The sequence below is a fragment of the Setaria viridis genome, chromosome 6 (genome assembly GCF_005286985.2).
Source record: "Setaria viridis chromosome 6, Setaria_viridis_v4.0, whole genome shotgun sequence".
Taxonomy (NCBI): Eukaryota; Viridiplantae; Streptophyta; class Magnoliopsida; order Poales; family Poaceae; genus Setaria; species Setaria viridis.
Genome location: NC_048268.2, coordinates 33622089 through 33637215, shown reverse-complemented (window position 1 = coordinate 33637215; position 15127 = coordinate 33622089). Strand labels below are relative to the sequence as shown.

The following is a 15127-nucleotide window of genomic DNA, read 5'->3' as shown; positions in this document are numbered from 1 at the left end:
TACGTTGCTGCAGTGCTGCTTCTCTGAGGAAAACGACGACGGATCTGGTTCGCGAGGTGGAGAACGCCCTCCAATTGTGGAGGAATTTCGAAGATTGCCACTGGCTTGCATGAGAAGGTGGAGGGACATCACTGATCAGTTTAAGAGGGGGCCTCAGGTGGGCCAGATCTTCGTTCCGCACCCGCCCGGCCGGGGCCGGCCCACCCAGCGGGCCGAATTAGTTGGCAGCAACAGAAAAGGCTGATGATGATGGGGCCTCTGCTGTCTGCCCCCGAATGGGTTTCTTTGGGGTTTTTTTAATGAAAGGTTTCTAAATAAGATGTCATTTAATATGTCATTTAATCGTTGTTCCTTTCGACACCGCACCCTTTTGAATTTACATCCTCCATCAATTCACATTCATTATCCACATTTATTATAAATTTCGCGCTCGTGGAGTCGCGCGCATCACTTGCCTCTGCCGATCGAATCGGACTACCGAATGTGGAATTTTCAAAAGGCTGCTTCACCTCGTATCGAACTAGCGAAGAATCCCTTTTAGTTATTTCTTACTCCACAGTGGGTGTTTTCCTATCCTTTTAGGAGCGACAGACAGGGGTGTTTGGATACTAGACGCTAAACTTTAGCAATGTCACATCGGATATTCGGATGCTAATTAGAAGGACTAAACATGAGCTAATTATAAAACTAATTGCAGAATCCAGGCTAATTCGCGAGACAAATCTATTAAACCTAATTAATCCATCATTAGCAAGTGGTTACTGTAGCACCACATTATCAAATCATGGACTAATTAGACTTAATAGATTCATCTCGCGAATTAGACTCCATCTATGCAATTAGTTTTGTAATTAGCTTATAATTAATACTCCTAATTAGTATCAAACATCCGATGTGACAGGTGCTAAACTTTAGTAGGTGGTACAGTGCTGCTAGCTGTATCTTATGGACGGCCACTATTAGCTGTCTCTCTTTAGGATTGCTTTAATTTCCTGCGAGGTTTAATTTTCGAAACCCGAAGCATGCGATGGACTTTATCCATTGTTCCCGGTTTATAGTAGGAGAGCTGGATCGGCGCTCTTGATGTCAATTAAAAGGCCACCCTGCTATAATTCTACATGCACTGCGTGCGATGCAATAATGATAGGCTTTTGGCTTGTTTGTCCTAAGCTAAAGCTCTCCCTCAAATGTACTAGTACAATAAAACAATATAGCACGCACGGATAATGATGGCCGGCTAATACGGATCTCCACTTTGCGAACATGCATGCTTGTATAATCCAGACTAGCATGCAGGAGTACTTTTTTTTTTATAAGTTGCCCGTTAAAAGGATAAGACGGCGGATGATCAGAACTTAAGAAGAAGGCCCGCGGCGGGACAAGTAACATTGCATGGGGTCCCACATGCATGTGGGCCATGTGGCGGGCGATGTACGTCATGTCGACGTCCTTGTCACGGCCGCTGGTCGCGGGACGTGCTCATCCATTTGTCTTCCCATGCAACCTACGACTGAGCGCAGGGATCCAATGCTCTGCTTTGTTAGTTAAACAGCAAAATCTGAATGGATTATATTTGGTGGACCAAACAAAAGCTTTGGTACGTAATCTAGTACCAGCGCACTGCACGCACTGTATCTTTTTCCTTCTTGTATTTTTTTTCTCAAAAAAATAAAAAAAGGTGCTGTGCGTGACGTGGCCTGACGTGTGACGAGATTTACCCACAGGGGTGGAAAAGTCGGGAGGAGCGTATCCTGCACGTTCGTCTACAGTGCGGTCAGGGAAAGTGCTGAAAGTTTGCACTGTAGCACACGCACGGCACATGCACGGTGGCTCCCATCATTTATACGTGACCGGAGGTCGGAGCTAGGCGTGCAGCGTAGCCACTTCCGATCGATCTCGTTCTTGCTTGCGAGATCGCAACCAAAGCCGTGTACCACATGCAACATCGCAGCTGATGCGTGCGTAACGACACAGATTCGTGTACGGGCGAAATACGGACAGCAAGCAGGGAGCAGGATGGAGTGGCCCCTATGCATGGCTACGAGAGCTGACTTTAGAAGCACATTAAACCTGTAAAAAGCGATGCGCGGTGGATGAGCAGAAGCTCCTTTCGGCAGACGACGTACAGCACGATGGTGGGCTGCTTGTTGAATTTGGGGGACCTTGTGTTCGTCGCGCCGCGCCGGCCGGCCGGCCGACCGCATGCCGCTGGCAGGACCGCGCGCGGCGGCGCCCGGCCGTACTGATGGACATGATGATCTTCCTTTTTTTCATTCATTGAAGATAGGTATCGATCGACGGCCCGATCTGCAGCCGGCGGAAAGGAAGCAGTGGCTCCTGCAGATCCCACGCAGTGCTGTGTCGGGCGTTCATCCTATCCATGGCCACGGGCATGCATGGACGCCGACGACCCCACCGCGGTCGGCCGCGCCGATGGAGCTGACAATATTCATGGGCGTTGGCGGCATCGGCATGTGCAGCAGCCAGCCAGTGGATGGATTCACGCGTTGCCTCCTTCGATTCCAAGGATGCAGGATCTGCCAAGGACGTGCCTCCAACTGCTTGTAGATCGTCATCTCTTGATCTGGCGCGTCGAATGTGAGAGCGCTGCTGATCATCGTCTGCGTGCGAGTTGTTTTGTGTGCAGGAGCACGATGATACATGGTGTGCCTCTGATAGTGTCTGATCCCAGTTTACTTGCGATCCGGGCCGCGGCCCATGGATTGAAGCGCGCGCGACGGGCCGCCGGCTTCCTACCTAACTAAATCCAGCGGGCCCGTCGTGATGAGGGGGAGGGAGATGGCATTCGGCCCGGTTCGCTGATCTCGGGGTGCAACGGCCTACATTACCGGTGCGACTGCCATTCGGCCCGGCAGTTCGTTCGTTAGTCTCGCGCCGTTCCCGGCTCCTTTCCTCTTTTCGTTGAGCCGTCGCCTAAATAAAATAAAATAGAACCCCAAACGGCAAAAGCGAAACCCCGTGCGAATCGCAGCGACGGTTTTGGATAAAACATAGACCGACTGCCCACAGGATCTCACACACGGCAGACAGTCGAATCCACTGACAGCCACTTTGTTCCGCCGAATTAATCCAGCCTGAACCCGAGGAAAAGCAATGGATCATCAGCTAGCATAGCAACAACGCCAGCAGCTGGATAAACTGAGCATTCTCTGTTGTCTCTGGCCTGTGCAGCCACTCAGCAGCCAAGTCAAACCTCAAAAGGTAAATTAAAAGCCGCGCTGCCCCGGTGGCGACTGGCGACTGAACATTTGCATGCGCTGGCGTGTCCTGTCCAATCCCCAATCGTCGCAGCCGTTCCAATCAAATCAATCATGCCCCAGATCTTCCACGCGAATTCAAGGTCTGTTTGTTCCTTTGTTCCAGGATTGAAGTTTAGTATATTTACTAATTTCGAAGTATTAAATATAGATTAATTATAGAATTAATTGCATAAATGAAGGTTAATTCGCAAGACGAATCTATTAAGTCTAATTAGTTCATGATATGACCATGTGATGCTACAGTAAATATGTGCGGATCATGAATTAATTAGTCTTAATAGATTCGTCTCGCGAATTAATCACAACTTATGCAATTAGTTTTATAATTAGTTCACATTTAATTCTTCTAATTCGTATCAAACATCCGGTATAACTTGAACTTAAAATTAGTCCATGGATCCGAACGTCCCCTTCTCACCTCGACACCTGCCCGTGCCCAAGAACCACGGACCGTCCAATTCCAGCCAATGCAATGCAAGCCTCGTTCCCGCCAAATATCCCGCCAACCACCCGCAGAAAGGCCAGCTTTTCTTCAAGGATGGATGGTGGATCAATGGCGAATTGGCGACGAGACGATGATGTGGTTGGAGGCGAGAGAGGCTCCACGAGAATACCAGGCGCCAAGATCCCATCTGCTCGACGGGGACCCGTGGCCGGGCATGTGACAGCAAGGGGACAAGGGCGATATCGGCCGCCTTATCGATTCCCTCGCGATCGGGAAGGAAGGAGAGGAGCAAAGCGACAGGCCGCATCAGTTCCCGTCCCGTTTCGCCACGATGCTTCAGGCCATCTCCAATCCAACGCCACCTCTCCTTTTTCTCCCTCTTCTTCAGATTTGCAGCTTCGTTTTTGGGAGACTTTTTTGGTGGGTGAGATTAGTGGTGCTGGATTCTTCCTGCCTAGGAGTAAGACGATGCCGATGCCTGCTGGATCGACGTCTTTGACCATCCAATCCAACACGCACACATGTGCACGCTTGAGGTTTACTGGGGTTGGGATATTTTGGACCAAAAGTTGGGGAAAGAAAAGGGTGGACCATGATCTTGGCACGTCCGCTCAAGCCACAGCCGCACATTCTCATGAGATATTTCTTCCCATTGGGGTATCAATGCAAGAACGAACTCGCACTGTTCCAGCGTGTTCTACTATATTTTAACATGAAGCACCCAAAGATCATGTCGCACCAGGATATTTCTTGCTCAGGTCAGCTTAGGCATTGTACGTTGCAATGTCACAACTCACAACGTACCTGCAGGATATCCGGATCTTCAGACAAGACGGCAATGCCGACGAGCAGCCGAAAATGATCGCCTGTTTGCTTAGCACAAGACAGACTGTGACACCAAGATTGAGAAGACTGCAACAGACTAGCAGCTGACCTGTATTTGCTTTTGTTGCTTGGTTCGTTGCAGGCACTGACCCGCCGGCCAATCGCGAGGCGGGATCGCCCAAGATCTCACATGGCGTACGTCCTGGCCGGCGCAACAATATTCTTGTGCTGGAGAGATAAGTGGGGGACAAAGCAAAACCATGTATGGACCATTATATCGCCTCTCAAAACAGGCTGCTTCTCGATCGACAAAACCTCAAACTGCAAAAGAAGAAAAGAAAAGAAAAGGAATACGCCGCTTGCCACCACCAGTTGCACGCACAAGATCATTTCTACATTAATTCTAAGAAATAAAGCATGTGATTAGATTATGAAGCCAAAAGTAATCGCCTTTGGAAACGAGTACTTTAGGTCGTCGACCGCATTTACTGTAACAGCCACAGGATGGTGATGATTAGTGATGATAGCAGATAACAATTCATTAGTTGTGTGTCTTTTATGTTCAAGTGCTGTGTTGGCAACACTCGCACTCGCAATTGATTGTGCTTATTTGCTTTTACTTAGGGATTTTGAAACACAACTAGCTTGTAGTATTTCACAAATAATTGTGGAACCTGGATTTTGAAAAGACGAGGGTCCAAAGGTGATGAATGTTTGCTGCCATTAATTTTAGCTCATGGCATTTTTCTCTCATTTACGTGCGACAGCATGCTAGCTAGGTAAACATGTGCACAATAATTTGGCAAAAAAGAAAACTAGTGGAGAGTGGGCCGTGGAAGCTAACAAAAAGGAGGCGACTGCCGGGAGACCCCTATCCCGATAGGCTTCCATCGAGAACCCTCAGCCCCTTCCTTATCTCCTCGCTTCGTTATCCACTTACGTATGGAAAAAAAATTGCTCGCCTCTTTCCTCCGCCCCCGCCACCGCCCCCTCGATCCGCCCACCCCGCTATCGTCCGCCTTGCCAACGTCGCCTCCGACGCCGGCGAGGACCTACCTCCCCTCCCCTCCCTCTTTCCCTCCCCCTCGCCTATCCGGAGGAAACTCGCTGTCGTTCTAGTCATCTTCTTCGTCTCCGTTCGTGATACTCCGTCCCCGAGACCGTCGGCCTCCACCACCGCCCACGCCCGACGGCAACCTCGCCGCCTGCCTACCGCTGCCTCCCCCTCCCTCGCCCTTTCGAACCACTCCTCTTGCTCGCAACCGTTGCAAGCCCCGGCCACCGGATATCCTCCATCCGCTGGTGGGCAGCGCCACCGCAGCCTGGCCTCGCCGCCCACACCCGCCACTGCCGCTGGGCCGGCCGCCTCCCCGACCATCCCTCTAGAGCTCGCAGGCACAAATCATCCCCTCCCTAACCCTAAACCCCGAAGCCCCAGCCCCAAACCCTAACCCTAATCGGAGCTCGCCGAAGTTGGAGTCGTCGCCAGAGGTGGTGGTCACGCGGTGGAGTTGTTTGTTACTCCCTTGATTCGATTTGTTACTTTTTCATTTCCTTTCTTTTTTGTCTGCCCGGCGTCTCTTCAGTTTCCAAATCGAGGGGCTCTCCCGACAGCACTAAATCGAGAGGCCTCTCCCTATAGGATTTACGAAAGAAATGACACTCATTTGTTTCCACTTTCGGCTCGTAAAAGTTGCTTTTTTACAATCTCATAGCTGGAACAGACAGACCTTAGCTAGTGAACCTTTGCAACAGCCGCCCCCCTGACCATTATCAACAACTAACCAACTTACAAGACTTTGTTAATTGTGGTTGCTCACGAATCATGATCGATCCTTGACCACCAAAATCTAGCCCCACAAAGGAAAATAATTCCTCCTCTCTCTGTCTCGATCGACAGCTCCACTGGGGCTCAACAATTTTAAAACACGAGATGCCTAGAATATCTCCTGACCAATACAAGCAGGATAAGTTTACAAACACGCTTGGCTTTTTCACTTTGCCATCTCGTAGTGTTTGACTTACATAATGCGCCGCACTTTGCGTACCGACCTCTCAGCCATCCGTCTGGGATCAAGTTCTTGTTCTCGGTAGTGTCCAAAGTCTATATCGTGAATACACCTGTATTGGCAACCTCTCTTAGAATCTGTGCCAGCAATGCCATGGTGGCTGCCCGTGCCTACATGCCTTTGTTGGTCGCACCCTTCACCCATGTATAATAAAGGTGTTCAACAAAAAAAGACTAATTTTCGCATAATGCTTAAAAGTGAATATATATTGTATTATTTAAGTTTGCACCAATGCTTAAATGTATAAGATAGTTGAGCCTACTTAAATACTACAAGCAGAGGCAGAGCTTGATCAAAAGTCTAGAGAGATCGGTCCGCTGAATTAAGCATTAAGCATTGATGAATAGTACCAATATCACCGCTTAATAAATGGAAGTTTATGCTGGGGGGTGTGTGGTGTGTGGTGGGTTGGGGGACATGGCTCCTTTTGTTTGAGCTTTTTATAGTTTCTAAGCGTGAAAAGTCAAAAGTTCAAATAAATAACGAATTTCTCGTGCATGCTCTGAAAAAACAAATGACTTTTTCGAACCAAAAGACTATCAACAGTGTTTTAGAAAGTTTAAAAAGCTGCAACTCAAACAAACATGCTCTTAGTACTACTAAGCTCCGACCTTGACTAGATAACATTATTTTACAAAAAGATAATAATATCACAACATTATATGTTTTTAGCACTCACCATTGTACATGTCTAAAGTAGTATATGAAGTCCGTGAGAACCATCTCTGCTGTGCGCCGATGTCTCGATCTACAGCCAAGAACAGAAAAGGACAATAAGACCCGATTACAACGACGATAATATAGTTATATGAAACCTTCAATGCCGCACCAAACTAAAGACACGCGAATTATAATACGTGAAGACGGGATTCTCTTCCAGATCTCCGTGCCAACAACATTAGGCGCACCACCTAACATGCATTCACAGTTGCCGGCTCACTGCATGCATTTTACTGGTAACATTAGGCTACGTTGATTGGGGCTTTAGACCGAGACCTAAGCATTCCACAGATAATGCTAGCTAGACCGCCAAGTCGATGCGGTCAACATACATAGTACTCACATGCAAGTGTGTGAGGATTAGCGCTCGACCATTATCTCTATCCATGGTCGTATTATAAAATTCAAGCCTTTTCTGGAACCATGCACCGTGCCAGGTAATTGGCTAAACGTTTCTTAACAACTAGTTGTTGTACTACTTAGTAATCTATTACTAGCTCTGCCAAGGTTTACTTTGAGCTTAGGTTTCTTTGGGTGGGTTTACTTTGAGCTTCACGCAGTCCATAGGAAAGGAAAGGAAAGGAAGCTAAACGGTTCTTTGGTTCTTCTTCCTCTCGGTTGGAGTATTCAAATTTGATCCTCGGCACTCACCATTAGCAATGGTACTACCATATTTACTATGAATCCGTTACAAATGCACGTGCTCTGTTCACATGCTAATGCTATTCCGTATGAAGTGCTTGAAGTAGAACTCTATATTTATTTCGAATGTATACACCCTTTAGGCTCTAACACCCTAAAATTATTTGGAGTCAAACTTTTTTAAATTTGATCAAATAAATACTGTGTTTCTGATCTAAGTGGAAAACACGAAAAAGAAGTTTTTGCTTTTCTAGCATGTAAATACGACCTTTAGATATATTATAATCTAACGAGGCTGACGATCCCGAGCCAAACGACCACCACATCTAGAAAAAGTGGAAAACAAAAACCAAAACCACCTGGCGTGGTAGCGATAGATGACGGGGAATGGCTTATAGGGGTCAGCTTCATTTTCCCTGCAGGAGCAACCGCGATCCATAGCGGAAAACTGAAGTCGTCGCTGTCTAGTGAGTTACCGTCCGACCGAACGGAACGGAACGGCTACAAACCTGAAATCCACATCACTCTCACCCTCCCCGTCAGGGCACACGCCACCGCACACGTATTCCCGGGCTCGCCACAGCCACAAACGGAGGAGAGGACCAGCAGCCACGTCACGCCTACTCTACATACACCAGGTATACATACGGCGTGACCTGTACCGTACATCGTATTCCTACGTGTCGTCGTACGCGAACGGGTGGACCATACTCTACGGAGGCAAGTGCCACATGTAGTAGAGAAATTAAATGCTAGCTCGAGCTCGAGCTCCACCTGGCGGATCGGTCCATCCGGCCTTCCCTGGGCCGAGCCCACGGACCGGTGCGAGGCCGTGTCGCGCCGGCTTTTACCACTGCTTTGTGGGCCCCGCCCGGCAGCGTCCGCGGGGCCGACAGAGACCGGCTACCTCCTCCACCGCACGCGGCCGCGTCAGGCTCACACGCCCGCGGTGGACCAGGTGCATTGCACCTCGCCGGCGGTCGCCGTCTCTCTCTCTCTCATCCGGCGAGTATACAATTCACCTTGGTGGTCAGGTCCATCTCCTTATCCTGTCCCCTTTCCCTTCCCCTCCCATCCCTCTCCCTCTCTCTCTCGCTCTCGCCCGCCCGCTCGCTCGCTCGCGCACCGAGATTTCTTGTCCTGTACCACCAGCCTGGTTCCGCGCGGCTTCGCTTCCTCCTGTCTGTTGCCGATCGATCCGGGCCGCCGGAGTCCGAGATTCGCCGGAGCCTTTGCGGCGGGCCGGCTGCTGTGTCGGCTGGTTGGTTGATTGAGTGATTCTGTTGGTTTGGTTGGTTGGTTGCGGTTATGTCCACGGCGGTGGCGGCGGGGATGCCGCCGGCGCACGGCGGATTCCGCGGGTCGGAGAAAGTGAATCCGGATCCGGACGACGCGGGTAGCAGGAGGAATACTAACGGATTCTTCGTGGAAGAGGAGGAGGAGAGCGGTGGTGCTGAGGCGGCGGTGAGGAGGGAGTTGGAAGAGGAGGAGGAGGAGGCGCTGTCGGAGAACTCGTCGATCGGGGTGGCGTCGTCGGACAGCTCGTCCATCGGGGAGAACTCGGCGTCGGACAAGGAGGACGGCGACGAGGAGGAGGTGGAGAGCAAGGTGGAGGGGCTCGGGCTCATGGGGCTCGGAACGCTCGAGTCCTTGGAGGATGCCCTGCCCATCAAGTAAGCTGCTAATCCCCTCTTTCTTCCTGATCTGCTCAGTGATTCTGTGTTCCCTTGAGTTGTGGATGAAATCGATTTTTCAGTGGTTAATGTTCTTCTGATGGAATTACCAAGGTTTAGATCCCAGTAACGGTAGAGTTAAGAAATCAGTGTTTTTTCCCCATCCTAGGTGGTGGTTGTACCATCCATGGTCAAAGCTAGCATCTTGTTGCTCTGTTCATACCGATAAAGCTAACGGATTTGGTGTGCCAGCTACGAATCTAAGCAAGCAGCGAGCAAAAACATCTAGCCAATATGATGTAGCAATGCATCGCTCCGAACTTTTCTCCAAGTTGTTTTGATCGACCAAGTAAATTCCTTTTGGTCGAACTCTGAAACTGACCGGATGAATCTGTGTTGCGATGGTCGAACCCGCAGGCGGGGCATCTCCAACTTCTACGCCGGCAAGTCCAAGTCGTTCACGAGCCTGGCGGAGGCCGCGGCGACGGCGGCCGCCAAGGAGATCGCCAAGCCGGAGAACCCGTTCAACAAGCGCCGCCGCGTGCTGGCGGCGTGGAACCGGCGGCGCGCGTCCTGCAGCGCGCTGGCCACGGCGTACCTCCCGCCGCTCCTCGCCCCCGACCACGCCGTCCTGGAGGAGGACGACGAGGAGGGCGCGGACGACGAGGACGAGGACCACCAGCCGGGTGGCGGGCTGAGGAGCAGGAGGCCGCCCACGTTCCCGTCCCCGCGGCTGAGCGTGCACACCACCGGCGGCCAGATGGGGAGGAACCCGCACGCGAGCTCGTTTAGGTCCCCGAGGTCCTTCTCCATGACCGACCTCCAGAACGCGGGGTACAACTAGCAGCTAAGATTGGAGCTTCTTCTTCCTCCTCCTCTCTTGATCTTTAGGTGTGAGAGATGCTGTTACTGCTACTGGTGCCACTGCCACTACTACTATATAATCAAGATATATATAAGAAGAAACTCCATTCCTTGTGCTTGTTCTCAGTCTGACTGTCGAATGCCGATGCTTCCTCGTTGCTGATCGAATCTCGCATGAACATTGCTCTGAACGAGCACCAAGATTCTGCAGAACGAGTTTACTAGATGGCCTGGTGGCATGATATGTGCTTGTTCACCTTGTCATTAGGAGTGAGCAATCATGCATGTTGAGAAAGAAAGAAAGAAAGAAAGAAAGAATATTTGAAACGGATGATGGCGATGGGTGGATTGTTGCTCTCCTGTAGTAGCTGATGATGCTGTTGTTGGTGTTGGCCTGTTGGGGGTGTGGCTTGTGGGAGCAGACAAAAACGGTGGGTGATGAGTCCCAGGCCTAATCTCATCTGGTCTGAATGTCTGATCTGCCATCCGTCTTAGTACCAGTATCATCCATCCAGTTGTTGGGAAGAAGAAGAAAGAACTTTTTTTTTGATACTTGGAAAGGAAAAAAAAACTTCTTTTTGGTTCCCTTTACACCATAATTTAGCTAATACATAGATTACTTAATTTAAGGGGAAAAAAAAGCACGAGGCAGCGACAAATCTAAGCATAGAGCACAAGGGAAGGGTTCCTTTTCAGAAGGTAGCTTTCTCTCCAAAAGGCGTCCTAATCATACAATCAAACAAGCAAACTTCATCTCTCGCCAAAACAAACAAAAAAAAAACAACAGTAAGCAAGGTTGATCGTATAGCTTCATTTCTACAAAAACAGAAGGTAAAAATAAACAAATAATCGATCTAGCAACGACGAGTTGCCACGTAATAAAGTGTGGTTTCCCATACGGTAGGCGAGTGACAACATCTTCGGGAGATGCGCGCGTGAAGGAAAGCCGGGACCCCCAGATCGCGGCCACGGGGCACCGACCTCTCCGCTCCCGCGGCGTCGGTTCCGTCACCGGAAGAGTCGGCGGCGGCGGCGGCTCCGCCGCGGCGGCGAGGTGTCGCGTGAAGCGCCTCCGTGTTAACGAAGGATTAGTGTATACTAGTAGCATTAATGCCGGCGTTGTTTGAGGTTTCCAAGGGACGGGGCTCGGCGATGCTGGGACTGTGATGGGAGGGAGGCACGGAGCATCCTATGACTGTACGCCAAGCTGTTTTCTTTTGGTAATGGCGAGTGCTAATCTGGTGCGAGTCGTATCTGGGTGTTGGTGTGGGCCATGGCCAAGGGCAATTGTGTGATTAGATAAGGTATTTCTGTACGTGGCAGTACGTTCTGTGCATTTATTAAGAGAGAGAAAGTAGAGAGAGAGAGAGAGAGTAGAGAGAGATGGGCATGGGGGGATAAGATGTGGGTCAGGAGAGAGGTAGAGGGACTAATCTCTTATCTTATCCTGTTTCGAAAATATTCGGGCATCCGTACGGCGGGCGGGCTGGACGAGGACTGACCGAGGAGGAGCTCTGCACTCGCAGCCTGGCTCGGGAGCCCACATGCCAGCCTGACTTTCCAGCCACGGCAAGGCAAAGAACCCTGCAAGCAAGTTGGGATTAGTAGTACAACGGAGAAGCTTATCGTCCCCTTCTTTTTGATTTTTTTTAAGCTGCTAGCACCCGGAGGTGCGTCGGACGGTCGAGTAGGTAGGAAAAAAATTCCCGCTGCAACATATACCTCACGTTCCATGCAACATTTATTAAGAAATAAAAAAGTTTGGTCGTTTTGGTATATGTATTCTAAATAGACGAAAAAATCACATCGCAACATATGCGGTTGCTTCACTCAATATTTCATAAAAACGGGTCCTAACATCAACAAATTATCTGTGCCCCTACCATTTTTTGCAAAAAAAATCATTGTAACATCTAAACTGGCTGGTTGCAACATTTAAACTGGCTGATTGCAACATAAAAAATAAATCAATCCCTACATACACACTCACTTGCTGCAAGCCTGCAACATTCAAAAAAGCGAGCTGGCAACACAGAAAAGGATAATCTCAACATCTAAAAACACTTTGCCGCAACATTGAAAAAAAAAAGCTAATGCAACATCCAAATTCATATGCCAAAATACCGAAATAAGTTACAGGACCATCGAAAATCACTTGATGCAACACGCGATTGAGAAACTAAGAACCGGGGAGGTCTCCGCCTCCGCCGGCGTCGGAACCCCAGCCATAGAGCATGGGCGTTAGCATTGCCATAACCGTGCGGTCTACTCTTCCAACGCGTCTGCAACAGACCGGATCTTATGAGGAAGGAATCACCACAACGTACAGGCATGAGATTCAGCGACAAGACGCCCAGCGGCGCGATGCGAGCATGCCAATTAGCTGGAGCCGGGAGGCGCAAGGGCGCAAGGCGGTGGCGGTGCTCAGAGCAAGCCGCACTTGGGTAGAGATGCTTGGGAGAGATACTGTGTCTGCTCGGAGATGTCAAGGAGAGAAAGAGATGCTGGTGGCTTGAGTCAGATGGAAGAGATAACGCTTGGCGTCTTGGACTGACAGAGAGGAATAATGCTTGGATTAAATTGCGCCATGTGACTATCCGGAGGAGGGACGCGTGTCCGGACGTACGGGCATGAGCATTACCGTTTCTTTTTTCAACGAGTTTCCATGCTTGCTAATTTTTTTTTGGAAAAGTTATGCTTGCTAATGTTTGTGACGTCATTTTTGGCCCGTGCTCTTTGATCCGTGTCCGTCTATAGAATTTTGGAGTGAAGAGTAAAGCTCTCCCAAAATTTGACGAACGAGATTGCGCGTGCGATGTGCTGGGCTGCTGGGTATGCGTGTGTCCTTCCAAACGGAGCGCGCCAGGCCGCAGCCCACGCGCACTGGCGTAGAGAAGCAACCAGGCCGAAGCCCAACCAAGCTTCAGGCCCATGCCTGCCCGCTGCAATCGTTCCAGTTTTCCAATAATTTTGGCCGTTGAGCTTTCCCATTTCCCCCCCTCGCCGCCCTCCTCAGATGGCAGCAAACGTAGCCGTTGAGCTTCCCATTCCTGGCCACGAACCGGCCGGCGGCGTGCGTATATAACCGGCGGCGTATCTCCTCCAAATCTTGCATAGATACGCGGAAATCTTAGCAACACCTCACGGCGAGATCCTTGGCGATCTCCGCTAGATTTCCATGTCGTCGTCGTCGTCCACTGGCAATATAATGGAAGTAGTGGACCAGCAGCAGCTGGACTACGGCGGCGGGAGCAACAACCCGCGGAGGTGCGCCGCGTGCAAGTACCTGAGGCGGAGGTGCGCCCCCGACTGTGTCCTCGCGCCCTACTTCCCGGCGTCGCAGCCCCGGCGGTACGCCGACGTGCACGCCGTCTTCGGCACCAGCAACGCCACCAGGCTGCTCCAGGTACCTTATTAGCTGCTACTAGTTGATGATCGTCTGTATTGTGCGCAAATTAAAGCTCTTGAGAGAGAGAGAGAGAGGGAGCTTAGAATGAATGTGCATGACGTCCATTTCTGTGGTTGGTGCGCAGAGCCTGCCGGTGCAGGAGCGTGGCCGGGCGGCGGACACGATGGCGGCGGAGGCGCGGTGGCGGGTGCAGGACCCGGTGTACGGCTGCACGGGGGTCATCGACCGCCTGCAGCAGGAGATCCGCGCCGTGCAGCACGAGCTCGCCACCACGCGGGCGCAGCTCGCGGTGCACGCGCATCGCGGCGCGCCGCCGCCACCGCAAGCAACGCCGCAGCTGATGTCTCTTCCTCCACCTCCTCATCAGCCTCTTGCTGCTGCGGTGGCGGTGCACGCCGGCGCTCGTGGCGCGGTCGCCGTGCACGAGGCTGATGATGATGAGGAGCCGTTGATGGACCCCGACGAGTTCCTTGACCTCGACGGCCGGTTCTGAGCTGTGGACGATCGATCAAGAGCGCCCTAGCTTCCATTATTATCGGGTCCTAGTTCCTTCAAATCAAATCGAAATACGTAACAGCAGTTCAGTTGTATTGTCTGGTGCATGCATATGCATGTCCGTGTATGGCATGCCACTCTCTTTGTCTCTGAATTTGAATGCCTTACCATATATAGAGGGAGAAAGTATCGAGTCATAGAGTACGTCAATTTACTGTCTTGAGAATTTGGCAAACACAGCTGCTGCATGTTGTTTAGCGAAATGCAAAGACGGAAAACAAAATGGACAAATGGTGATGTCTCTCTGCAATCTGCATAGCACGGCTACGGCTGATAAGGAATTAAACTAGTACAAACTGTTTGCCGCACAAAATTTCAACTGCACCCTTAGAAATTCAAATAATTGCTGCTTCTTAGTTTTTATTAATAATCCAACAGAAGCCCTAGAGCTACATCAGAATTGTTTGCAGGCAGATTCCTGCGTCAAACAATTTAGACTCAGCATGTTTTGTAGATTTGCCAAGGCTGGCCTACCAGTTTGTCAAGCATGCCAAGCGCTTTGAGCAGGGATAAAAACTGCTCACATCAGCTATTTGTTTAAAAAAAATAAAAATGACAGCAAGCAGCAACCTGAGGTCTCTGCAGTTGGACACCGTCAGCTTGGAGGATGATCAAAGTATCATCAGCTATTTGGTCAGTATGGA

General features: G+C 50.4%; 2 protein-coding genes across 2 annotated transcripts; both read left to right on the top strand.

Moving 5' to 3' along the window:
• The first annotated feature begins 8934 nt into the window (after positions 1-8934).
• On the top strand, positions 8935-10645 carry LOC117861515 (uncharacterized). The gene is made up of 2 exons (XM_034745086.2): positions 8935-9655; positions 10073-10645. Exons 1-2 carry the CDS (start codon positions 9291-9293, stop codon positions 10497-10499), a joined length of 792 nt encoding a protein of 263 aa, XP_034600977.1. The 5' UTR covers positions 8935-9290; the 3' UTR covers positions 10500-10645.
• Positions 10646-13688: 3043 nt separating this feature from the next.
• On the top strand, positions 13689-15127 carry LOC117861947 (LOB domain-containing protein 4). The gene is made up of 2 exons (XM_072294572.1): positions 13689-13925; positions 14053-15127. Exons 1-2 carry the CDS (start codon positions 13698-13700, stop codon positions 14419-14421), a joined length of 597 nt encoding a protein of 198 aa, XP_072150673.1. The 5' UTR covers positions 13689-13697; the 3' UTR covers positions 14422-15127.

Excerpts from the sequence above, each read along its gene's own strand:
- LOC117861515 (XM_034745086.2), top strand. The coding sequence starts at position 9,291 with ATGTCCACGGCGGTGGCGGCGGGGATGCCGCCGGCGCACGGCGGATTC. Across the intron at positions 9,656-10,072 it reads GAGGATGCCCTGCCCATCAA|GCGGGGCATCTCCAACTTCT; the intron begins GTAAGCTGCTAA and ends TCGAACCCGCAG.
- LOC117861947 (XM_072294572.1), top strand. The coding sequence starts at position 13,698 with ATGTCGTCGTCGTCGTCCACTGGCAATATAATGGAAGTAGTGGACCAG. Across the intron at positions 13,926-14,052 it reads ACGCCACCAGGCTGCTCCAG|AGCCTGCCGGTGCAGGAGCG; the intron begins GTACCTTATTAG and ends GTTGGTGCGCAG.